The following is a 27,469-nucleotide window of genomic DNA, read 5'->3' as shown; positions in this document are numbered from 1 at the left end:
CTGCTGCAGGCCGAAAGGCCTTATTTGTTAGATCCAAATTCAAAAGTAGGGGATCGCGTCAGAATCAGCAGACAAAAGTCAACCTTCGAATGAGGATACACACAATACTAAACGGTACCGTTCAAAAACCATACAAGTCACCTACACACTCAAAGATTCTTCAGGAGAACCCATTCAAGGGTATTTTGACGAAAAGGGATTACAAGAAAGCAAGCCAGGAAGTCTTCAGGATTGAAAAGGTAATGTCTGCTCTTCCCAAACTCGGTCTTACATTTTGCATTATGCTCGTCAAGATCCATCTTCTCAAAGATACCCTTAAATACATACGCAAATTTTATGAATTGTGCGCGATCCACCAACTTCACTCGAGTCACCTTATTCAGCCAATACTAAAATTAATTTCGCTAGGGCTCCGACAAATGAACAGATTTCGATGTAGTACTGCTGTAATACTGCTGACAGTAGCGCTGCATTGGACGCTGATGACTGTTACTATGCTTCGCCAACTCCTCCTCTACCTCATCTTCACTCTCTTCACAATAAATCATCTAAGGTACTTAACTTGCTTAAGCTAACAACTCCTTCGCACTTTTTGTCCACTCCTGAGACAACTCCTCTCTTAATTCTTCCTCTGGATTAGCGCTTTTCTCACTCCGACACAGCTTGTCTACACGCCAGGGATAACACGGAGGAAATATATTCACTCTGCTACAAGCGTCCATCTAATACATTGGGCCAGAACACCCCTTCGATGAAAAATGAGCCAGAACTCCACTTCGAGCACAGGTGAGCCAGAAACTTCATAGCACAGCTGTAGAGTTCTATGAGCGTTCCACTACTACAGCTGCTTGGCCGCCAACCTGGGTTCGAATCTCCGTAGATTACGAATTAAAAATTATCTAATCTGTATGATAATATTATTTGTATTAAATATAATTTCTGCGTACTATTATCAAGCAATCTTCTATAGAATCCAGGGATAGCACTTTCTTTTCTGTCTTGTGTATAGTTACAATTCTTTCACTCTCACTTTCTCTCTCTGTCTTTCTATGTTTCTCTGTCTCTGTCTGTCTGTCTGTATACCTGTCTGTCTGTCTGTCTGTCTGTCTGTCTCTCTCTCTCTCTCTCTCTCTCTCTCTCTCTCTCTCTCTCTATATATATATATATATATATATATATATATATATATATATATATATATAATCATACAGTTAATGATGTTGTGGTACACTAAAGTGACGAGGATGGAATCCTGATTCTCTCACAATAAATTAACCATTTGTGTTAAACATTTATACACATGTTAAAACAAAACGCATATTTGAGACACGTTTGCGTCAAAACTAAGTAGAAATATACGTGTATAATTATGTAAGTCACCTATGTAAGAAGTGAAGGAATATGCACAACTTCCACTTATCTGGCAATTTCATCTCATCATAAAATAACAAAATAGACACACAAAATATTATGTTTAAAGGTGTCGCTTCTTATCTCAGTAGAAGGTTAAAAGCTTTTAAAGAAATTAGTATGAGAATAGTATGCTATACACACTATCGTTACAACTATTTATTACTGGGGTATAGTAACCTCAGTCCACATATATTTCATGTCAGCCAAAGTTCGTATCATTCAGGCAAATGGCAGTTACTTTATCAGTAACGTACACTGTTGTACCTCTTTCATGACAGTTTTTGTCTTGCCTACAATATTATTTAAAACTATTCTACACGATGAAGAATTCAAATTGGTTTCACTAATATATCAAGATGAAAAGTCTTTAGCTACACCTTCCCAGTAAGCAAATTGTTTGTTTTCCTTTGGTTTCACTTTTATTTTAATGTTTTCATCTAATGCTACTTATATTTAAATATATATATATATATATATATATATATATATATATATATATATATATATATATATATATATATATATATTTAAAAATAAAAGTAATTTTCCTCCGTTGGTCCGTGTTGCTAATATCCCCGCATAATGTCAATTGAATTGACATCAATAAGACGGATGAGATATTCTTCGTTAGTGTTACTACAGCAATATTTTATTATTTCCTCTTTTAACACATCCGTCATAATTTTGACGTTCTTTTTTATACCTTAATCACCAAGGAAGACAAGCAATAGTTGTAAATATATCCTGGGAGAGATTCTGTGCTACAATATCGTCTTATCCGTAATCAGTAAGACGTTTATTATGTTCAGACTGTTCTTCACTGGAAGTATTCGTCAGCAAGATGAGATGGTGACAAGTCAAATATAAAAGTGGAAATGAATTAACCCGTGGAACTTGTGATGCCTTTGCAAAGGTTCAGTGCATCAAACAAATTATGTCGTAAGAAATTCTGGAAACGTGATTCTTCGCCTCAAAACGATATATATTATCTATACTCCAGGAACCATAAATTTTACATTCAACCCTCAAATAAATATGCAGGTACCTTTAAAGATGTATGATCTAACTTGACGTTTGATAACATTGGAGTGCAGCAACGTGAAATACTACATGCATTTATAAATCTAGCTCAATGCATTCATTTCAATAATCTTGACCATTGCCCCACCACATTTAATTCTCTCTTGGACTCAGTCAATTGGTCGAAAACAGAAACGGACCCTGTAACTGAAATGTAATGTTACAAAGCTACATCGTCCATAGTACGGGAGAAAAACGAAAGTTAACAAATGGTTTATACCATCAGTGTTATGTTAAGCCAATGGTAAATTACGTTATGATCAGTTCCATATAATTGTACAGACTACCTCTCCATCTGTACCCGAGGGAATATCTTTGTGCTAGATACTTTCCAAGATAATGATAATGGTAGCATTTGATTGATATATTGCAAGAGTCATAATGTACACTGTGATAAGTAGGAACAGACACTTCTGAAGTAATAAGGTTTTAACGTCTAAAGTAGATGTCTACCACTAATTTCCTGGAGACATTTAAACTAATTATTTCATTCTCTGATTCATTCATGTATTGATTTGTACAAACAAGACGGGAACATGCTGTGATGAACATTAACATGTGACCCAAATCGTTTTATCAGATGCATTCTGTACAGTAAATGAAAATGTCAGATGATAAATTATGTTGAATACTTATTCATAGCTTACTGTTTATAGAGAAAAATTGCACGCAAGGTCATGTGTCTTAGAATGTAATAGCTGTTACCAGTAACGTGATAACCAATCTGCTAAACTTCATATAAAAGCTCGTTTTCGTGGTACTTACCTAAATCAACGGATGGCAAGGAGTTTAAGCCAAGTCCTGGTTCTGCATTCTTTGTTCGTAGTTCTGTTCGTTAGAAAAGAGTATTTAATGACTTGTACATTTTAAATCATTTATTAATTACATTTTCCCATTTACCTAAAATTTGTCACTGAATTGTGTTTAACAAAACATATATGCATTATGCATTGCTTCTTGGCCGTTCGACGAGGGCTGTGGAACCGGAAATATTTCTTCCTGGTCAACTGGGTACCACAAGATGTATAAATCATACGTTCCATGTTTGAATCAATATAATTGATCATCAATATATATGGGTGAAAACTTCATTCAGTATCGCTATATCAGTGAGAATAAATTAGATGTGCATCGTTTTTGTCGATAAACCACAGCTGATTCATATTTGTCTGTAAATTCTATACTTTTATCATCCTTGGAGATAAATTTATGTATCAGTCATATTTCTTAACTCTGTTATATGCATTTAACGTACCTGGTGATAAGTGCATATGTCAATCATTTGTTTATAAATTGCATACATTTATTCTTTTTAGATCATTTTTTAATATCCCAATGCCTAATTATTTCCAGTCAGGACCGATATATATTTCCTATAGCTCTTCAATTTTATGCTCATCGTTATACAAAATCCATTTTTGGACATTATGGGCATTAAAATCTGACCGATTAATTCATCATCCATTTACATTCTATTCTTAAACATCTCATTCACGAAACTGTTAAATATCTTATCTTTATTTATTTACTTATTTATTTATTTATTTATTTATTTATTTCAAACATTTTTTATTCGGTCCTTCGTTTGCTATAGGATATTATCAGGAAAGAAGAAGGGTACGATGTAAATTGGAGAATAAACCAATTATTTAATCCTTAAATCTTCAATGTGTTTCAAAAAAATATTTTTCAACGGTAACTATCTTGATGAACTATAATGGTTGTCATGTAATATACAGTAAATAAATGTGTATGAAAATCTATATTTATTCATATTAGGAAGATGTAGATCATTGCCAAAAAAAAAAAGGAATACAAATAACAGCACAATTTACATTTTTAACACAACTACATTGCCAGGCTGTGGCATCTCACTTTTTTCTTGTTTACGAGATTTTGTTTATATTATAGATGTAAAATCTTGAGATCTGTTTTGTGCAAATGAACAAAAAACGTTTATTTAATATTGGTTGTTACTTTACGATTTACATAAGTAATATATATACTGTTACCCACGTATCACTTTGTGCCCCCCTCTCTTGCAGAGTAAATTTTATTACGATTTTGGCAGAGAACTAACTCTCTTACAAAGGAATCTCGTCAAATTTTCTCAGAGAAAATATCTTTGTAAGTCAAAATGATACCTTCGTTGAAAACAATTTAAATTGGTGTAGTGCTTTTGGATCATTCATACTATTTATTATGGGTCCATTCGGTTAATTTACTTGTTTATGATAGAGTGACTTTATGAGTAACACGTATATGCTGGTATAGCGTTCAGGAATTGTTTATGTGTACGGTATTTGATGGGAGGACAGAGATGAAAACTTTATATGAAAACCTACTTAAGTTGTCTACTAAATCATGTCAAAATGTCAAAGAACAACATATAGTTCTTAGAAATAAAATATATTTTTATATGTACCCTTGGATGTAAGACAGCAGCAAAATTATGTAAGTTGAACACAAAATGCATTCCATTTTATTGTTCAGTTTGGTTAAGGTATTGTAGTGCGGGATTGTGGCTTAAGCTGATATTATGGAAATTCTAATGAACCATTGTATTGTATGCATTATTAATTACTAATAATCATTAACCGACACTCTACAGATTACACGAGAAATATTGAAACATATTGTTTGAATTTTATTTTGTACAACTGATCTTAACATGGTTACATAGCCTGCGTGAGCAAATATCCATATATTTTAGAATGTCTTAGATCAAACGTTCACATTCAGTACATCATTTAGGCTGTCACTGTACCAATAGTAATTCTGTAAGGCATACATCTGGCTTTGTGCACTAAAAATATCACACATCGTTATTTTCATCATGAATATGCTTATTTATGGTAACATATTTTAATTTAGTACTTTAGCAGAGTGCGGTATTATAGTATCGGCTGATATCACATACCAACGACTCATTCAGCTAAATAATTGTTAACCAACACTCTTACAAATGCAAGAAAACTGTTTAAATGGATCATTTGAATTATATTTCCATCTTTGATCTTCACAAGTACATTGTACATGTCCCACATATGCATATGTCCATGTTTGGTAACAAGTTTTGTTAATCAGAATTTCATATTTAGTTTTTGATATAGGATCAATTGGTACCTATGTTTGTTCTTTGTGGCCACATTTGTCTACATTCTCTTAAAATATACAAACTTTTTCTTTCCATTATGAATAAGGTTGCTTATAGCAATATATTTTAATTTAGTACATTGTCACTTGACGTTCTTATATACTGGCATGCACTAATATTTGCACCTCCCCATATTGCCTAATACGTGATGATACATAGTCTACTTGATTAGTTATTTAGGGTGTACATGGCTAAATATACTTCTAGATACCTCATTTATTTTGTGGGTTGAACACATCATTTTCATACATCCCATTTATTCATATTTATGAATCTCACTATGCTTAGTTTAATATTTTCCGCGTGCTTGTAACCTTAATGTCATTTTCAAATCTCAGTATCAAACACATTTTAAATTCATTTACCTACCTATTACTGTTTTCTAGAATTAAATGACACATGCTATATCTATTCAAGTCTAGTCTGGTATCTGGAACAGATTGTTAGAGTTGGATTATTTTGGAAGCTCTCCAGTAGTCAGGTGATGATATGAAGGTTTCATAAGGACATGTGTAATGTACCGCTATAAATGATCTAGATTAGTTCGCATCACCACACTGATATAAAACACCTATAATACATGACTTAGGTCATCATGAGAGAGAGTAGCACTATTGTTCAATAAGCTAGAGCCTCCCTCGGACTGTATTGTCCTATCACATGGTCAATTCTTCAAATGGGGCGCATTTGCATTGTAAAACATGGTACTGGTCACATACAATATTTTAATTTAAGTGCACTATTCTTTATATGAACACCTTCCTTAGTACCTGGCACAATAAATTCGGAACATAAAATATGTCATTGTTTCTTTAGTGTGTACACCTATGTGCATTTGGACAGGCATATTGCAATTTGTTGCAAAAAACATTGCGTACTATCCTGCTTCACTACCCCTGAGAAAAATGTTGCCACTTGTACAGAACAAAGATACCATTTATTTTGATTAGTATTCATTAGTCAACTTAACTGTCTAAACTTTAAGACGTTTAATTTTAAAACTTGTTTGAATATTTAATTTTTCATTAAATTTAATTTCTTAAATTTAAATGTTTATTTAAATTTCCATTAAAATTGAATTTACCAATGATTTAATATTTCAAACATATTTGCAGACAAGCCTTTCCTTGTATTACGATTAAGGATTTAATGCATTGAAAAGTTCCCACAACTAAGGAAGATATAGCAAATTTAGTTTTGGTTTTTCAAGGGCACTTGGGAAAAAACTTGCATCTTGTGGAACACCGGCAGTACACACCTTCTGAGAGCTGTAACATATCTTGTTTGCTAGAAAACTCAAAACGACTTCTTTTTTAAAGTTGAAATAGGCGTGGCATGCACATATGAACTCTTGTTTAAAATTGGCATAAATAAGTTTGCCTGTTAGGAATCAGATAACAATTATTAATTACAATTCAGTACCACGAATGTAGTCTCGGTCTATGATTAGAGCATTTTTTGTTGTCTCCTTTTTGAGTGATGCAAGAGTTAAGATTTATGAATTCTTGGTATGGATTTAAAAGGCAATTGTCTATTCTTTAGAATATGTGCTTTAGGTGTGGTTTTCTGTGCTTGTGTGTGTGTGTCTCTGTGTCTGTGTGTGTCTTTCGGCGACAGTGCACAGTGAGTAATAAAGACTTGGTGATAAACCGGATGTGAAATATGTATTTCATTGCAAGCTGCTTTGTTCAAAGTCCATGCGCTCAAGGACATAGCGGTGAAACTATCACAAGAACATCAACATGAAGTTATCTTTGAAGGTATTTTATATTAACATATGATTTATATTGATTCTCACACAGTGGAAATAAATGTGGAGAAAATATATCAAATTAGTTGTGTTAAAGTCGATTAGGACAATCATGGTCACTTATTCTTTTATCAATTATTTCAAACGATAGTGTGTGTGTGTAGTATAGTTGTACCACAGCTAAAAAAAATAGATAGATTCAGGTCTTTAGATCAGAGATAATTGTAGGGTTTATTATCACATTGCGTCTAGTATATTTTATCATAACAACATTTAATTTAGCAGAAATATAAGAGCTGAATAAACGAATGTTATCTCCATACAACTGATAAATTTACAGTTGTCACTTATGATATAGAACCTTTCCCACAAACCCATTGTAGCTTGTTCTATACGTTGCCATTATAGTTTCTTAATCCACGCAAGTTTATTGTCATTTCAGTCAGAAGGACAGATAGAGCTCGATTTGTCCAGTCAGGATGACAGAAAGATCTTGATTTGTCCAGTAAGGATAACAGATCGAGCTTGATTTGTCCAGTAAGGATGACAGGTAGACCTTGACCTGTCTAGTCCGGATGACATATAGAGTTCGCTTTGTCCAGTTAGGATGACAGATAGAACTTCATTTGTCCAGTAAGGATGACAGATAGAGCTTGATTTGTCCACTCAGAATGACAGTTGGAGCTTGATTTGTCCAGTCAGGATGACAGATTGAGCCTGATTTGTCCAGTAAGGATAGACAGAGCTTAATTTGTCCAGTAAGGATGACAGACTGAGCTTGATTAGTCCAGTCAGGATGACAGTTGGAGCTTGAGTTGTCCAGTCCGGATGATAGATAGAACCTGATCTGGTCAGCTCTTTGAGGTAGATTTACTTTATCCAGGTTAGAATTATCAGTATAATCATTTTTGGGGTATCTTACCTCCAGAGTAACTTCCTGGGTGAACACTTTTAGTGTAATATGCTTTCTATAGGATAGAATTATCAATACAGTGTGACCCAACAATAGCGCGCTCCGTTATAACACAAATTCTGATATAACACGGTCGTGGCATGGCTCCCAAAATTTCATATACATGCATTTTTCTTGTGCACAAAAAATACTTTAAAAGTTCGAAGAAAACCGTGAAACGTTTGTTATCATTTTTGGAAAGAGGTCGCGTATGAATAATATAAGATGATTGTGGCTTGGTTCCTGGAATAAGAGATGTATTTTTCCAGTACAGAAAAAAATATTTTCTTTTTCATCTAAAAAGTACCAAAAAAAAAAACGCATGAAAAGTATATTCTGGGATCGCGTAGATCTTCACTAATGTGGCAAACTTGGATTGTTTTTCCTTATTGGCTGCAAAAACATACCATATGGCTTTTTATTTTTTCGGTGAAATTTTTGGTTAATTAAGCTTTTTTTTATACAAGCATTTGTTGGGAGTGCAGAAATTCAGAGGCCCCATGAAAGGAAGCCGCAAACTGGATATAAAATGCACTGAAATTTATTTATTCTTACATAAATAAATTCTTTGTCCATATTAACAACCCATCTAAACAGTGCAATGTTATATCATAATCCACTCATCTTGACATCTAGCATGAGTTCTGTATGTTGCGAAATATCCGCTTTTTTGTTGTTGACATTTCTGACAACGGAGATCACCCGGACGAAGCATTGTCTCATGATCTATCTTGCATGGGATTTTTGAGATGTTTGCTAATTAATTTATGGCAAAAGTATGCCATGATTACATTTTTAGGGAGTTATTTTTGTAAACGTTATTTAAAACGTGGGAATTTATAACGTACCGTGTATATGTTAGAATTTAAACGCATTTATCGAAACATACGATTGAAAAATATTCATCAAGACTGTTCAAATAATGAACTTCTTCTGATACGTTCGTATAAATATATTTAGTGTAAAGAAGATTTTTCATCCTGACAAGTTTTGGACTCTGTTTCAAAGTCCCTAAAACAAAGTCAATAAAAGGGAACTCGGCGAGAAAGAAAGGAATATTTTTTGATGAGTGTCAATACAGTCAAAATATGTAATTGCTGATATAACATATTGCGAGACGTATTTATGGCTCTCATTTAGTGTACCTTTATAGAAAGGAAACAATAATCTATTATTGAACATACAGAAGGAGTTTCTGTTCTGCATTACGGAGTTATCCAAAGTTGTTAAGAATTTTAATGATTAATCTTTTCAGATTATTCTTCACTTTTTGCCATTAGGACAAAATATGGAAAAACCAGATATAAAGGTTTATATGTAATTGCAGTACTGATTATGAACTTTCAAAAGCATAGTTCGTGGAACGATTTGTTTCGCGATAGCATGCAAGAAACCAGATCCTTCCCGTAGAGGCATAAATAGAATTTGCATTGTAGTGATCGTGCTATTTTACCTTTAGTCCACAAATCAATATACAGCTGAGCCTACCCATACAGATCACTAGCATGAAGTTAAATAACAATGGCGTGAAGGGAACTGGAATTAATACAAGTATTTAGAAATCAAGTTGAAATCATGTGTTTGATTGATCATTACCTTTGGTTCCACAGCATCAATATGATAAGTCTCTATATGATTGTAGTATATTTAATGTATACAGCAAGGATTGCTGCAAACAATGCATAAACTATCGAGGCGATAGTCTTGAACATTTTACCTAAGTTGATCAAGTATATTCCGCTTACTTGACATCCCTACTACATTTCCAGAAGAAAATGAACTCATCAGTTTAAATACTTCATTCACTAATTTATTCATTCATTTAAATTTGTGTGGGTTTTATACTTCCAATAGGGTGCTGTAGACGGATATATATTATCTTGAAAATAAATTGGAATTTCCAATTGAACAGAAAACGTTGATCAGATGCTTTTCCATGAAAGTTATCTCTATTTGCAATGATTGATTGATTTGAATGATTATTACAAGGTATGGAATGGAAATATAACGCGATAACTTATTAACTGATATTCTCTCTCTCTCTCTCTCTCTCTCTCTCTCTCTCTCTCTCTCTCTCTCTCTCCAGGTGATAAGCCTTCATTGGCATCTCCATCTCTTTCGACACGTTCATATGCCCATTTTTCTTAGCGCAAAATAAACTAGCACGTGAATGCATAGGCATATTATTATTATTATTATTATTATTATTATTATTATTCAATATACTATTGGCATAAGGCTACTCACAAGCAGTCTCTAACTTTAGAAAATGTACAATATATACAATATTGGCCATTAAAAAAATTAGTCATGTAATGTATCAGTGTTTATAGATAATATCATGCACTATGCGATTATAAAATTCTACATCTGCTTTAAAACGTAATGTTATTTTCTACATTTATTTCGTATTAAAAGCAAACAATTCAAAACCATTTATAAATTTTACATGCAAAAATATATCTTTTGAAAATGTGCTTTGAAATAATCCGTTGTTATGGACATGTGTGCGAATAGCTTCGTTTCATATATATATATATATATATATATATATATATATATATATATATATATATATATATATATATATAATGTGAAAAAGTATTATTATTATTATTATTATTATTATTGGTGATGGTAGTTGTGTTATGTGGTAATAACATCTCGTTACAAATAGCGATAGTACCAAATTCGGTTAAAAAATCATTTAACATATGTAAGTAAGAATCGATTTTCAGCTCTTCAGCAAGCACATTTTAGCAATAGGATAAAGAGAATTTAACAATGATCCCCAGAAAATATGATCTGCAAAGTCTTTCATCCTAGCAAACACCTGAAATTGATTAAAACATGTTTTTTATAATTTCATTTATTGTTTTCTGCCAGTGGATAGCATAATACCTGTATATATAATACACCAAGTGTAATGTTTGTAGGTTTTAGTTTTTCTTCTTCTTCCCACTTACTACAAATTTTTGCGATGAATGATGCATATTGTATTTCGGAGTCTGCGGCATTCTTTTATTTTTTCTGGCTACAAATCACCTGTACTAGAAGCCATATACTCATATTCTTGATTAAAGTCACACAAAATTAAGTATTTATGGCTCCTTTACAACTTTGCGTTGAGATACTATTGATCCACTAATTACAAACGTAATGAAGCGAATCTGGTTACACGGTACCTGGCACCCTTACACACCGACAGTTACTAATAATATACAGAACGAAGTACACTTTGACACCCCAGACACGGATCACTCGAATAAGCTGCGTCACTCGTTTGCCCTGTGACTGTCACTGTCATACGTTTCCTTGGTATAAACGCTTGACGTGGACGTATACCTTGACTGTTTTGTGCATTATCTATAGTATGACATAAATCACCAAAGAATAAACCAATGTTGACTTGAAACTGTTTAAGAACCATCGCTATGCATCCAAATAAAAGAGAAATTAAAATAGCGTAGTCACATAAAGTTTGCACTTACCTCCTAGAGCATGTTCTCTGTCACCTCTTTCAGCCATGCTAGTTAATGTTTTGATCTATCTCTATCTTTCTATTGCAACCCCACTTTACTGAGAAGTCCTTAGCGATTGGTGCAATTAATATGATGTAGGAGATCAACCTATAAAGAAATCTACCAGGTATGACCTAAATATGAATGCGTATGAAATGATAAGACTTCGATATTAACACCATATACGATGAAAAGGAAGACAGAAAGAACGAAATAAAAAAAAAAAAACAAACTACAAACCACTTCAAAGCAGGAAATACCGAATACATATGAACTAAATAAAGAATACAATATCAGCTGTGCAAAGCAATTACTTCTTTTCGAAACTAAAGTGTACGATTTTCTTTTTTACCGACCTTTTTATGGAAGTGTAGTGCGTTTTTAATCCTTGCTGATCTAGGTTGCGATATACCATAGCTTAAATTCCCATTGTAACTGTTACACCATAAATCTGTCAGGAACTAGTCCGTTGGTGGTCTCGTGCATATAATGCGAATTATTTTTAAAACTGTTAGGGTAAAACTGATAGATAGGTAAGTAAAACAATCTGGATACTTTTCTGATTTCATATAATAAATTTTAACATTCGACAGAATATGACAGCAATAATTGGTTCAATAGTTCTTAATCTAAACTATGGAAGTTGAATACATATTTCTTATTCCCGAGTAATTAGCCCTCTCCAGCTTCTATCCAGCTAAAGTGTACTAGCAAATACTGTATTACTCGAGCTTGTTGATATGGGCGAATTGAATTTATATCTAGTTGTACGTGGAGAAAAAAATAATGATTTACTGTTTTATTTCTATGTGTGAACATATGTGTGTTATGATATCAACATCTTTGTTTTTAGGGGTCGAGGTGAATATTAAAGAAATCTTTTAAATGTCAGTTTATTATCATCCTGTTTTAAATATGTTAATCTACATTAAAGCGAGATATAGCTCTGATATCTTCTGCTTTTGAAACAGTGTTGCATCTTGACATCTGGATGTGATCTCTTCATTCATATGAGGTGAACAACTCGGTCTTTATATTTCATCATCGGAGATAACCGTACACATTGCGGATCCATGGACTGTGCCAGTGGTACGCTCAGGTTATCCGGGATGTAGATACATGCTGGTAAAGGTCAATTTTCCCTATTTTCTTCTTCAGGCCCTATAATTTGTGCAAGGGTTGTTGCCCATTGAACATTAGTCACTCTGGTCAACCAAAACAAGATCACTTGTGATGCATTCGTTGTAATGTTTGCAACTACTACGATATTATATGACTGAGGTGTGCAAGAATTTCATTACGATTCTCTAATATACATCGATGACTAGAATGTTTCAATTTCTGAGAGATAGCTGGGACAGGTAACAAGTAGTTTTCTTTGTTTCTTTCCAGCTTCGCTTTTACAAACGAAATTGTATAACTTATAACCTAACGTTGAGTAATACGTTGGACAACTTATAAAGGGAATACAGTCAAATGGCAATTTCCTGCAGTGCGATTATTTCTTTCCTCATTTGATCCAGGAGACATGAGGCTCTGATAGTATAGTGGGGCGGTATATCGACAAGGGGAATTAACATTACAGAACCCGCATATCGAATATAGCGACAAGGGGAATTGAACATGGGGAATTTAAACATGGATGGGCCTGTAGAGCGACAAGGGGAATGAACATGGATGGGCCTGTAGAGCAACAAGGGGAATTAACATGTCAAACAGGGTATATCCACTATAGCGTCAAGGGGAATTTAACATGGGAATTTTAACTTGGATGGGTCTGAAAAGCGACAAAAAGGAATGAGCCTGTCTAGCGACAAGAGTATGGGCCTGCATAGCGACAAGGGAAATTTAACATCGGAATATATCGTGGGCCTGTATAGCGTCAAGAGAAAATGAATAGGGGAGATGGAGATAACACAGACAACAGGCAAGAGACAAACACTGATACCACAGATTAAACAAAATGTGAGGCAAGAAAGTCATGTCTCTTCGAGACGTATGAGGGGCCCTGAAAAGGGCCATTGTTTTTATGTTCACATGATTCCGTTAAAACAGAGGGCATGACATTGGTCTTCATCTTTTCCTCAAACTTTGTCTGACTTCTGGTCCGCAGATCATCACTTTCTTTAAACAGCCTTGTCTCTCCACATAAATTCTTCTTTTCCAAACGCTTGTATCTATCATCCTAATAATGACCCACGATGATCTAACATACATGGGTAAGTCCGTACGGAGCACCATTGAAGATACGAGAATAGAGGATTCTACGTCGGTCCACATGTTGTTGACGAGAACAGGTGAAAGAATGCAGCAAACTGCGGTTATATATAGGGGAAGGGAGGATCGAAACGGATTGAGTTGGTTGACCAATCCAAACACGCGTTACAAAATTCAGTCACCCCACGTCCAATTAGAAGAGAGCAGTCTGTGACGTCACATTCCCTATATAGAGACGCTAGCGTTTGTACGCAGTCAGTCCATGCGACACCGTTTTCAATCATGAAGCAAACTCAGAAGACAATGAATGGAGTTGCATCGGTCGTGGAGACGAGAAGTGATGAAATAGCAGTCACTACCCAAGTGAACACGGAGCTTCTTCCAGAAGAGGCTACTTTTCATTGGGATTTTGTGGATTTTCTTACCTCGCAAGAATTTGTTCCTGTACCAGTACCTTTGCCAGTACCTTCTCCTTCTTTACCACACGTGGATAATTTTAAACAGAGACAGAAAAAGAATTGGAGAAATTTATGCAGCAGCAAAAGGAAGCAGAACAAGCTTTTCTTCTTCAACAACAGCGAAAAGAAGAGGCAAGAAGAAAACGACAGGAACAAGAAGAGGCAGCGAAGAAACAAGGGTGTGAAAGTCAATCAGTCACGGTACTTTCAGACATTTTAGCAGAGTTATGAAGTCTGAAACAAATGTATCAGACTTCTTTATCACGACCGAAGAGAATAAGACCTTCCCGATCTAAACAACCCAACCCTGTGACTACGCCTGTCGAACCACCTTTAGTGATTTCTACCAAATCATCATCGACCGAGGCAAACCAGAAGTAGGCCTTGGCCATGGCAAAGGCTTAAGACAGTTGAAGTTGATTTAAACCCATTTCTCTCGAAAAGAGATAGTATTTCAATTGCCAATATCAATTAAAACTCAAAAAGCCCTTTTTTACCCCTAGGGTAGGTGTGAGTGTAGGTTCTTATTATAGAACTAAGAGACACTTACGTTTTATGCCTGGTCTATTCTGATCCAATGAGAGTAAAATGAATAGTGGAAGGGCAAGACACACACCCTTTATTTAGACGTTGGTCTGCCATAGCTATAAAGTGACCCATGGTGTTTCAAAAGTAGTCATTTGACTTTTTGCAGTCAAGATGAAACGATCACATTCATTCGTGAAGAAAGGAGAAGAAAGTAAAAGGCAGAAACCTGATCTATCGCCTCGTACCATCGCTGAAGTCTTGGCGCAAATTCATGCCAGTGATTTTGAAGATGACATGAGTGAACCAGAATCCAGGTCCACAGAGTCTGCACCTAACCAAAGTTCACCAGTAAACCCTGAAAAGTGCTATCACATTCGAGAGACGGAAAAGCGCTCCTCTAGAAAATTTAGAACCACGGCTTACACTTACAGGGTGAACTTTAAAGATTTCACGTCCGACGTACCGTTGGAGAAAGCAGAAGGGTACATCACCAAGGTGTGGGATTCTTTGTTAACCGCACTAAAGCGACAATGTCAAGCCAAAGAAGACGATGGCTTGAGACTTTCCATAGATCACGACAGCTTGAAATCCCCTGTTTTGATCGAGTTTAGCAGACCCGCAAAACTGACACCTTCCAAAGTCATGGACAAGATTCAACAGGTACAACAATCCAATGACCAGTTTCACATCACCGCTGGTAAAGCTACACCATCTATGACCCACGTCTCTCCTCCTCAAGGGACCGGACAACGCAGAAAGGTGTTATTGGTGAACGACCTTCGTAGCATTAAGCGTAACCTCGTCCGAAATAACAATCCTCAAGACCAGATGTGTTTAGCCAGGGCTATCGTGGTGGGACGAACCTATGCCAACAAGAACGACACGGCAGAATGAAAAAGAGCCTGGAAAACTATTCAACGATCGGACCGAGCCAAACAACGAAATGAAGCAGAACTCCTGTTACAACAAGCTGGCCTGTCCAAAGACACACCCTGTGGCATTCCTGAAATGCAGACATTGCAAGATGTCCTAGCTCCACACTACACCTTGAAAGTGCACCCTCAAGACGTGCGCGGGCCTCTGTTGTTTCGAGGCCAAGATTTTAAAGATGGAAAATACATTCACCTCTATCATCACGATGAACATTTCGATGCAATTGCCAATATCACTGGATTCCTGGGATACAGTTTATTACTGTGAGAAATGTGACTATGGCTATAACAATCGAGAGCAACACAAACATTGTGGATCGAAATGCTCAGGATGTTTGGCCTCTCAACCCTGTCTGGACGAAGGAAAAGAACGAGTGCATTGCCCAGTTTGTCAGCGCACGTTTGTCAGCCCTACCTGTTACCAACAACATCTAACAACACAAGGTTCACAGAAGAAATATGCTTGTCAACCGCTGAGATTGTGCCCTACCTGTGGACAAGGCATACGTACCAATAATGCCAAGGCACACGTATTTTCAGGAAAGAAAAAATGTCACATTTGTCACCAAATCGTGGACTTGGAACATCACTGCTACATGCAAAAGTACCAACTCCAACAAGAGGAAAATGAGGACCACAAGAAGAAAGAGAATTTCATATTTTTCGATTTCGAATGCAAACAAGAGACTGGCATTCACATTCCTAATTTCTATGTGGCTCATCGAGCGTGTGAAAAGTGTATCCAAGAACCTATCTTTAGTCATTGCCCTCACTGCAGCAAGATTCCTGGAGAACGTGAAAACATCTTTCGTGGACCCAACACGCTAGCCAATTTCGCCCGATGGATCTTAGACCACATCGACGAGACGTGGAGCCAAGAGGACATTGAACGTGATGGGGATTGTCATCGCCATGCCACAGTTATAGCCCACAATTTCTCGGGATACGATGGACAGTTTCTTTTGAGGTAATATACGGAACAATGCAACGAACGTCCTAAAGTCACTTTGAAGGGAGCCAAAATCATTTCCATGCAAGTGGGGCAAGTACAGTTTAAAGATTCGATGAGTTACTTGGCCATGCCTTTGAGTCGAATGCCTAAAACGTTTGGAATGACAGAAATGACTAAAGGCTACTTTCCACACTTTTTCAATACGGAAGCCAATCAACATGCCATTCTACCCCATTTGCCTGAGGCTCAAGACTACGACCCCGACGACATGCGCACCGAACGAGAAACTTTCTACGCTTGGTACCAGACTCACGCCTCGGACCCTTTCGACTTTCAGGAAGAAATGTAAAAGTATTGCCGTTCCGACGTGGACATTTTACGGCGTTACTGTGGAAAATTTCGAGAACTGTTCATGGAAAACGGAGGGGTCGATCGTTTGAAAGAAGCCTGTACCATTGCCAAAGCGTGTTCCTTAGTCTACCGACAACGATTCATGCCTGATAACACCGTGGCTGTCATCAGCCCTCAAACGACCAATTATGTCAAACGTGAATACTCGGTCAAAGCCCTACGCTGGTTACATTACTTGTGCGACAAGGAAGACAAATGGAGTTAACATGCCCGCAACGGAGGGGGCAAAAAAACCATCGGAACGTATTGGGTAGTTGGCTGGGACTTAGAAAACCCCAAGATCGTGCACGATTTTAACGGTTTCTTATTTCACGGATGTCCCGTCTGCTACTCTGATCGTGACACTAAAAATCAGTTTTTACAACGAACCATGGAAGACTTGTACCAGGCCACTTGTCAGCGACGCCTAAAGTTAGAACAGGAAGGATACCAAGTGGTGGAAATGTGGGAACACGAGTACGATCACCGTTTGAAAACCGATCCCGAGTTTAAACGTCTCGTGGAAAGTTACCAGTGGGTGGACCCTTTGAACCCGAGGGATAGTTTGTATGGAGGAAGGACCAATGGAACCGTTTGCGGTACCAAGCCAACAAAGAGAAAGGAGAAGAAATCAAATACTTGGACGTGTGCTCACTGTATCACTACGTGTGGAAATATTGTCATTTCCTGCAGGGCACCCACAATTGGTGACGGAACACATTCACCTGAACCACATTCGACAATACGAAGGCTTGATCAAGTGCAAAGTTTTGCCTCCCACGGACTTGTACCATCCCGTGTTACTTCACCATTGCCAAGACAAACTGATGTTTCCCTTGTGCCGATCTTGTGCCGAAATGTGCAAACATGACGAGCCTTGTCAGCACATCCAGGAAGAACGCGCCTTGACGGGAAAGTGGGTCAGCGTGGAATTGTTCAAAGCACTGGACATGGGATACCAACTGTTAGAAGTGTAAGAAATTTACCACTTTTCCAAGACACAGCACTACGAACAAGGGCGACCCCACTCAGAAAGGCATTTTTGCAGACTATGTGGATGCCTTTTTGAAACTGCAACAAGAAGCCAGCGGCTATCCTTCCTGGTGTCACACTCCCGAAGACCAAAATGCATTCAAAGAGAAATACTGGGAACAAGAAGGCATCACTTTGGACCACATCGAGAAAAACGCAGGCATGCGATCGTTCGCCAAAGTGATGTTACTTTGTTTGTGGGGCAAAATGGCACAACGACCGTGTTTACCCAAGATGGAATATTTGACAGAACCTTCCCGCTACTTCAGATGATTCACGACAAAACCAAATTCATGAATCACGTGGACGTCGTTCGCGAGGATTTGATCTTAGTCAATTACGAAGAAGATTTGGACTTTGTCCATGCCGACGCATTTGGAAATGTCATCATTGCAGCTTACGTGACAGCCCATGCGCGCCTAAAATTGTACGAAGCTTTAGAACTGTTAGGGGATTGCGTCCTGTACTTTGACACGGACAGTTGCATCTACATTGATCGACCGGGTCAGCAACACCCTAACATCGAAGGAGACCGTTTAGGAGCCTGGACAGACGAACATCCTGACGACAAGATTCTAAGTTTTGCTAGTAGCGGTCCTAAAAATTACGACTACGAATACCGGGACCCACAAGGAGAAGTGCACATGGAGTGTAAAGTGAAAGGACTGACTCTCAATTATCGTACCAGTCGAGTGGTCAACTTTGGCGTATTGAAAGAAGCCTTGCAGTCTAGAGAGGATGAAAACTTTTAAGTGACCACTCATCAACCGAACACGATTGTACGTTTACCCACTCACCACATCGTCAGTCGACCCTTGGAAAAAGTCTAACAAATTGTGCACCAGAAGCGAGTGCGACTTCCCAACCACTTTACTTTGCCGTACGATCGCATCGATATTGGTCAGTATATATAAAGGGACCATGTGCAAGATCTATAGTTCATTGGGACTACCAAGACCAAGCGAACAAGATGAATACTTTCAGAGAAACACAAAACAAGTTCAGACAGACATAGTTCAAGTTTGGGGCCTCTGAAGTGGAATCCGATGCTCAGCCTTGCGATGTGAGCGATACTGTACGTTGTGACATCACTGATGCAGTAAAGCATCATGGGAACATTAGTATCACTACCCCTATCATGGAAAGTGATTCGATGCATGTAAAACCTGAAGGATGCGAAAACGATGCCACTGGTTACTGTGGACACTTTACTGCGTTTCCTTGTCAATGTGGATGTCAACCTTCACGTCTACCACCCTACGGATGTCATCCAGCCCTGAGCAAACTCCTGTCCACGTCACCCTACCTTCATCGAGATCCTGTGAAAGACGAATATTCGTTCCCTGTGCGTTTGCCTGAATACTGCAACTTTGAAAATCGTCTTCAATCGTTCAAAGGAAAATGGCCTAAGTATCTGGGAGGACCAACCCCCGAAGATTTAGCCAGAGCCGGATTTTTCTTCTTGGGCGAAGAGGATAAAGTTAAGTGCTTCAGTTGCAGTGTGTCACTTCACCACTGGGAACCACAAGATTCGGCAAACCTGGAACATGCTTGATGGTCTCACAATTGTTACTATTTACCTTTAGTGGGACGATATCAGTAATCCCTGAATGGATACTTTACAAGAGAACATTCGTGGTTTGCCTGTGGATCCAACATTTCAACGTCCAAGGAAAAAAGTCACTTTTCAACCTGTGTTAGTGACAGTGCCAGAAGAACCCGTCACCGAGGACAGGACTGTCGTGGGCATTCCTGAATGGCCTTTCAGGAGGACACTTGTGTGACATTACCTCATGTAAAGACTGTCAGAACATTACACCCTGTCCCTAAGACATCTTAGTGACCAAACACATATTGTACAGAGACTTGTTTCTCTTCCACGTTGATCGTTTTCATGTGCATGTTATCGTTGTACATAACTATTTGACTTTGATGCATTTTAGTCTTTCGTGTTTATTTTTGAAACATCAATAAACGTGTCCTGAAAAAAGTATAAAAACTCTTGTCTTGTCTGTTTTCGTGTCACAAGTGACATTCCTGACACAATGACTACCTCTAGTGTCTCTGCTCCCTCTTCCACCACTTTCAAAGTCATCGACGAACACTTAGATCGTGCCAGTTGGGAGGCTTTGTATCTTCGCCATCCCTTTAACATGCCCATTGCTGGACCTAGCGGTTCAGGCAAAACCGAATTTGTCAAACGTTTGATCGAACATAAACATCATATGATCGATCGTCCACCTCAATGCATCGTGTGGTTTTACAGAGTGGCAATCGGCGTACAACCTCGTCAGATTCCTCATCAGGCGTCATTCACATTCCTCATCAAACCAAACGCTTTTTGATAGAAACAAAGTAGCTTTGACCCAGCTGGCCGATTCCCGCATCGACACTCAAACCAAAAAGCAAATCATTTTGAAACCTGGAGGGAGCGGTACTCTTGGAGGTGTCATCATTCGCTTCCTCTCAGATGGGATCCTAATGCCCCCAAAGTTCTCCCCAAGAAAAAGTACTTGTTCCCAAAGTCAAAATCCAAGAGAGATCGGGCATGTTACAGAGTTTACTGGATTTTTTCAACGTGTGATGCCTGCCCTCAAGTTGATACGACGTCAAGACAATCAGTGGCGACGCGTTCCAGTATAAAAAAGACCTGAGACAAAATAGGGGTATAAGTGATTTTGTGCTCCTGAACTCCCAAAAGATGTCACCTCAAAGAAGTGCACACCGTCACCATCATCATTCTCCTGTCCAAAAAAGAAAGAGACAAAGACAGTCTCGTCATCCGACAAAGCCCCGAGCCAAGCATCGTCGTTACCACAAGAAAAGATTCTTTGGCAATTTTGGAAAACACATTGTCACTTTTTTGACGAAGCGATAGTCCAAAAACAAAAAGATTAAAGGGCGTGTGCTTATTCATCGACGCCAGTGTATTTTTGGTGTGTGTCCCGGAACCCACAAGCAAAGATGTCACCCTCCAGAAAACATCCATCTTCTAAACCCCAAGAAAAGAAAAGGAAAGGACTACCTCATCGTTTAGTCAAACATGGGGACATGTTGTCTGTCCTGTCCAAAGCTTCTCCACCCCTGCGATAAAAACTCATTCAAACGGCCTCCAAAGATGTCGTCGATACCGTGTGCGAATGTTGTTTGAACGTCTTGAAAGGCACAATCCCTTTGTCGCAACACCGGAAACAATGCTTATGCAAACATCGTCACGTTCTTCGCCAAATGGTTCAAAAGAAAATCCCCATTCGTCAAAAGAAGAAGATGTGATCCAACGTGGGGGAATTTTGCCACTCTTGTTAGGCTCTTTGCTGAAAGGAGTCTTGGGAACCATGTTTCGAGGACTGGTGGGAGCAAGATTAAAAGGACATCTGTAGGCCCAAGATCCCACACGTGATCCGTGACATCGAATGGAAGGACGAAAACTAGCTTTAGTGCCTTACAAACGATGGATGGAATACCATCGTTGGCAAGAACAGCGGACACCTCATTTACCTCCCAATCCTAATTTGAGTGAGATGTCCCAGTTACAACACGAATTGCAGTCGTTGATGGATCGCCACGATTTGTCCGAAACAGAAAAATCGCAAAAAGTAAGGTCAACTCTTGCAACTACTGCAACTCTTCCACCAGAAAGTTTTAGACGAAACAGCTGTACCCACTCTGAAAGATTTCGAGACCTTGATGAAAAGTCCATTCCCCACACCACCACCAATACCATCCCCAGGGGGTCATGAGAAACGCCACCCCACGAAAGCCCGAGGAAGAGGAGATACGAGACGTTTTTCAAACACCGTTAGCAGCTCCCATTTCTATTAAGACTGCAGCGTCCTTGTTGACCCCTTCCCCCACACCCCAACGAGAAGAAATTAAGGCTTGGATTAAAAAGATGACGTCCACTCCTCCTTCGATAGAAGTGAAAAAGAAAGAAGGGAAACCAAAAGTGAAAGAAGAAAAGAATACCAAAGTTATTACATTACCACCTTCACCACTAGCTTCGACTTCTACTCCCGTGGCCCATCGGACATCGTTTCCAAACCACCCTTTCGCCCCGCCCATAGTAGCATCAGCGAGGAGTGGGTGCCTTATCAACAAACAAACAAAAAAAATGGAGAAGGTCTTATCCATCATTTATTGCGACCCATTCCATCCTGCAGATTACGGAGGAGTTCAGAAATTGTATCGTGCTGCCAAAACTCTACTGAAAAGTCTACGTTTAACACAAGTGCAACGATGGTTACAAGAACAAGCTACCTACACATTACATAAACCTATTCGACGCAAGTTTTCCAGAAGTCGTACCCAAGTGGAAGGCATCGATCATCAATGGCAAGCCGATTTAGCCGACGTATCTCATTTGGCCAGCTACAATCATGGCTACAAATATTTGTTTTGTGTCACCGACGTCTTTTCCAAATTTGCCTGGGTCGAGCCATTGACTTCCAAATCGAGCAACGAGTTAGTACGAGCCCTGCAAATGGTGCTGAAACAAAGCGGTCGTCACCCTCTTCGATGGCAAACGGAGAAAGGCACCGAATTTCTGAACCAAGCTTTCCAGAAAGAATTAAAGAAACGTGAGATTCATTTTTTCACCACAGAGAATCCCGAAACCAAAGCCATCATTGTGGGACGTTTTCAACGTACCTTGAAAGAACGCATGTGGAAATATTTTACGCATCACCACACTCTGAAGTACATCGACATCTTACCTTACATGGTACAAGCGTTCAACCAATGTTACCATCGAAGCGTTGGATGTGCCCCGCAAGAGGTGACTCCCGACAATGAAGTGCTGGTTTCTGATCGCCTGTTTGGCACGTCCCCGACGGTCGCTATCCCCGAGAAAGTAAAGTGTTGACCGTAGGAGATTTGGTGCGCATTTGCAAAACCAAACGCACTTTTGACAAAGGTTACTTGCCTAACTGGAAGACCGAATTGTTTCGTGTCACTGGACGAGTGCATGGCCGTCATCCTACGTCTATAAATTGGAAGACATGAACGGAGAAGTGCTCAAAAGGAACGTTTTACTTACCCGAGTTACAACGTGTCACCAAAAAAGAAGACGACGTGTACGACATCGAAAGCATTCTCGAACGCAGAACCCGAAAAATGAGCCAACGACGTGTCAAAGAAGTCAAAGTACGTTGGAAAGGATATCCTCCCAGTTTTGATTCTTGGATCGACGCTTCGCAAGTCATCGACTATAAAAAGAAGTGACCATAATACCCTTCCACACAGACGCAGCTACCGCTAATACTGCAGCGACCATTCCTTCGCCCAGTTCTTCTCTGCAAGATTTACAGAAACAACCCTTGTGGGTGTGGTGTGGAGAACGTGTGCGTAAAACGCAAATCATGTTTTTCTGCCAAATCTGTGTGGTGTATTGTGTCATCGGTGCAACCATTGCCAATCGGAGTTTGCAATAAGGAGACAAACAATTGTGGACCATTTTATTGAGCAGTTCCATCGGTTACCTGCTTCCCAATCCCTCCCTGAAATTCTCCTAGATCGTTAACAACGGGAATCTTGCGTCCAGTGCCAGTCACCACTCCAACAGCAATAACAACCCGATTTTGGGTGGAGACACACCTCTGACTTCCAGTAACCCATCGGACAGCCACAGAACTCTGGAATTATGAACAATAACAACCAATTTTACTTAACCTTACCCAGTGACAGTTCCATGGAGGTGTTTCCCCACAGCACTTTGTGCTGTTACACGGCCAAATTACCTCAGGCCATCCAATTAGATCACGAAGCCCATTGGGAAGTGGCTTTGGTGGAAATTATTCACCCGACGCAAATCAAAAACATCACTGAAAAGCAAAACACTTTCCAGGTGGAAATCATAAATGCCCAATTGCAAGAAGAAATCAATAAAATCGGGTTTTCAGGGGACACAAGACGAGCCAGCAATCCTGCCTTCAGTATCAACACCTTGAAAATTCCTCCAGGGTTTTATTTTAGTGGTGAACATTTGGTGGACACTATTGCGGACAGGTTTGACTTAGCCTTTGGCAAAGCCCTGAACAGAGTCAAAAGAAGTGTGAAGATTGAGTACCATTAAGTGGCTCATCGCCTCATGATCAAATTTCAGGATACGGACACAATGTCCCTCAGGTTAATGGCAGTTTGTTTGAAATTCTGTGTGGACATGAACCGATGGTAGCAAACAATTTGAGTCCCAAGAACAACAGTAATATGGATTTTTACAGGGCTTTTGGAAACCCGGTAGAACTGAACCAAGGACTGAATTTGATCTTTGTGCACTCCTATGTGGAGTAGTATAACGTGGTGGGACACACCTCCGTACCGTTACTGCGTGTCATTCCTTTCAAATAGGATAGCACCACGGCCAATGACCAGGAAGGTGCCAACACCTATCACGTACACCGTGAATTTGCACTATTTGCCCGTCAGTAGGTCGTATTTTGACACTGTCAACATTGCTATGAAAGGATATCTGGGACGAAATATTCCATTCTCCAAAGGGAACGTCACGGTAAAATTCCATTTTCCAAAACGATTCTCAAACAAATTGTAAGACATGTATCCAGTTTACCGAGGCGTTGCTCGACAGCGAGGACACGGTTTAGGAGATATGTTAAAATCAGCCTTTCGTTCGGTGGCTCCGGTGTTGAAACTGATGGTGACACGAGGATTACGTGCCTTCAGAGATGCGGCATTGATCCAAGCAAAGAATTTCTCCAAAATGTCATCATTGACAAACAAAACCCGAAAGAAGCATTCTTGAGGGCAGGCAAAAATGCCTTGCTGCAAACGGGCAAAGACATTTTGGGCCGACGAGAAACTCCTATAAATACCCTGAACGCAAACGAGTCAGACATTCCTACTTCCCTGACGAATCAGCAAGGACAAGGCAGAAAGAGACGACGAAGGAAACACCCTTTCACTAGACTTCACACTTCTAAACCAAGAAAGACAAAGAAAAGAAGAACTGTTGGAGACTTAGACGTTTTTGATTATAAGAAACAAAAAAAAAATGATGCACCAAGAGTCTTGCGCCTGTTCCAAGTCGGAACTGGATCTGTTTGCCATGCCACCCACCATGATGACGATGCAAGAATCCCACTGAGTCTAATTTCATCCCGTTTCCTCATTAAGGGATTCAGCTCCCATCGAGTTTGAAATCAAACGACAACCCGAAGATTACATCGATCTGAATAGCAGTTACTTGTACCTGAAAGTCAAAGTGATCAAAACGGACGACACTGCACGAGGAGCCGATGCTAGAGTAGCTCCTGTCAACAATTTCATGCATTCCTTGTTCAGCGAAGTGGACTTGTACTTAAATAACAAACTGATCAGCAGCAGCATGGAAACTTACCCTTATCGAGCGTACCTGGAAAATTTCTTAACGTACGGAAAAGAAGCCAAGAATACGCTCTGGATGCTTGCGTGGTATGGAAACCTGGCACAGCGGGTGAGAACACGTTTAACGACACCGTCCTGACAGGAGATGACGATCCTCACAATGTGGGGTTTAACGACCGTAGAAAGAAAATCCTGCAAGGACGAAGTTCAGAACTGATGGAACGTTTACATTTGGACATGTGGTTGCAAGAGAAGTATTTGCTGAACGGTGTGGATATCTGCCTGAGACTGAATCATAGCAGTACCGCATTCCATTTGATGGCTCATGCTGCCGAATACAAAACCATCATTCAAGAAGCCAGACTGTACGTACGTCGCATGGAAGTGTTACCTAAAGTGGGAAACGACATCAGTCACACTTTGGGGCAGAACGAACGCCAAGTATCTGATACGACGTATGGAAGTAAAAACTTTCACTATTCCTGCTGGACTCCGATCCAAGATCGAAGATCATCTGTTCCAAGGACAGTTACCCAAACGTTTAATCGCTGTCATCGTGAGCAATGCAGCACTCAACGGAGTCCACGATCAAAATCCATTCCAGTTTAAGCACTACAAAGTGTCCAAAATCGAAGTAAGTCGCAATGTCAAGGCCTTGTGTACCCGACTTTTGGTGACAGGAATTACTTGAGATCGTACTTGTCCCTGTACGAAGCCTCCTGGCAGTTAAAAGCCAGCACCAGTCACGGCATTTTGTACGATGATTATGCAGGAGGCTGTGCTTTGTGGGCTTTTAATTTCACTCCAGACGAAGGCAGCGACGAGGAACATTTCCACCCTATCAAATCTGGTCAACTGCGTGTGGAACTTCAGTTTGCAGAACCTTTACCCCAGACGGTCAATGTCCTCCTGTATGCCGAATTCGATAATACCCTAGAAATTAACAGTTTGAGAGAAGTCATTTTAGACTGTTAGAAGCCATGGGAGACTGTTATCCCTCTTTACATAGGTCATTATGATTATCTTTTGTCTTTAGCTAGGAAACGTAGTGTACATCCATGACCCAATGACTTCCAACAGTGGAAATCTCAATGTCATTCACCATGGTGTCAACCATGTCCAAAATAGAGTGTTAATTGAAAAAATGTTTGTTAATTGTTTGAATGGTTAATTTTTAAAAATTTATTACTTGTTAGTTGTGAGTTATTTTTAAATAAAAAATGTTGTGTTTAGAAAAAAATGCGTTTGTTGTTTGTTTTTTTGCTACGGGAATCATGAACCATGCTCTTTGACTTCTCTCTATCCCTCAAATGACACTATTTGACCGTTCCGACTCGAAACCGTGTAGGGATGTTCTCCCTCGCGTCCGTGCTTTTACCATAAAAGAGGGGAAGTCTCCAGTCTGAACTTCCATTGTCGACTTATCCTCCTATGAAGATGTGCTCAAGATTAGCCAAGTTGAACGAAGACTGCGTGAATTTGCATCGGGTCAGACAAAGTCTGATACCAAAGCCTGAAGAGATAGAGAATGTCAGAATGTTACAAGTCACTCAAGACCTGATAGAAGAACTCTTCAGAGATGAAATCAACAGGGAAAAAGAAGAATGGACGGAGAAGTACAGACTTCAAAAACAGCAGAGAGAGAGTGGCAGCAACAACAGTAGCAGTAGCAACAGCAACAGGAACCTGACAGAGGCTTTGTCGACTGTCGTGTCGACTCCAAAGAGTTCTGCTTCTCTTTCCGAAGAA

The 27,469-nt window shown here is 39.0% G+C and overlaps 1 protein-coding gene across 2 annotated transcripts in view; it reads right to left on the bottom strand.

Moving 5' to 3' along the window:
- The window catches only part of LOC149797116 (uncharacterized), a 74,715-nt gene extending 62,641 nt beyond the window's left edge, over positions 1–12,074 (bottom strand). Inside the window, exons 1-2 of one of the 2 annotated variants that reach the window (XM_089961790.1) lie at positions 11,844–12,074; positions 3,259–3,321 (exon numbers count right to left, since the gene is read on the bottom strand). In XM_089961790.1, coding sequence (XP_089817916.1) covers positions 3,259–3,321; positions 11,844–11,880 — 100 coding nt within the window. In that variant the 5' untranslated portion in view covers positions 11,881–12,074. The remainder of the gene's footprint in view (positions 1–3,258; positions 3,322–11,843) is intronic. The other variant, XM_089961789.1, reaches the window with a different exon arrangement.
- Between the last annotated feature and the right edge of the window lie 15,395 nt (positions 12,075–27,469).

The sequence above is a fragment of the Sinohyriopsis cumingii genome, chromosome 6 (assembly GCF_028554795.1).
Source record: "Sinohyriopsis cumingii isolate HCF-2022 chromosome 6, ASM2855479v2, whole genome shotgun sequence".
NCBI classification, from domain to species: domain Eukaryota; kingdom Metazoa; phylum Mollusca; class Bivalvia; order Unionida; family Unionidae; genus Sinohyriopsis; species Sinohyriopsis cumingii.
The sequence above is the reverse complement of the archived record's forward strand: the minus strand, read 5'-3'. Positions and strand labels throughout refer to the sequence as shown.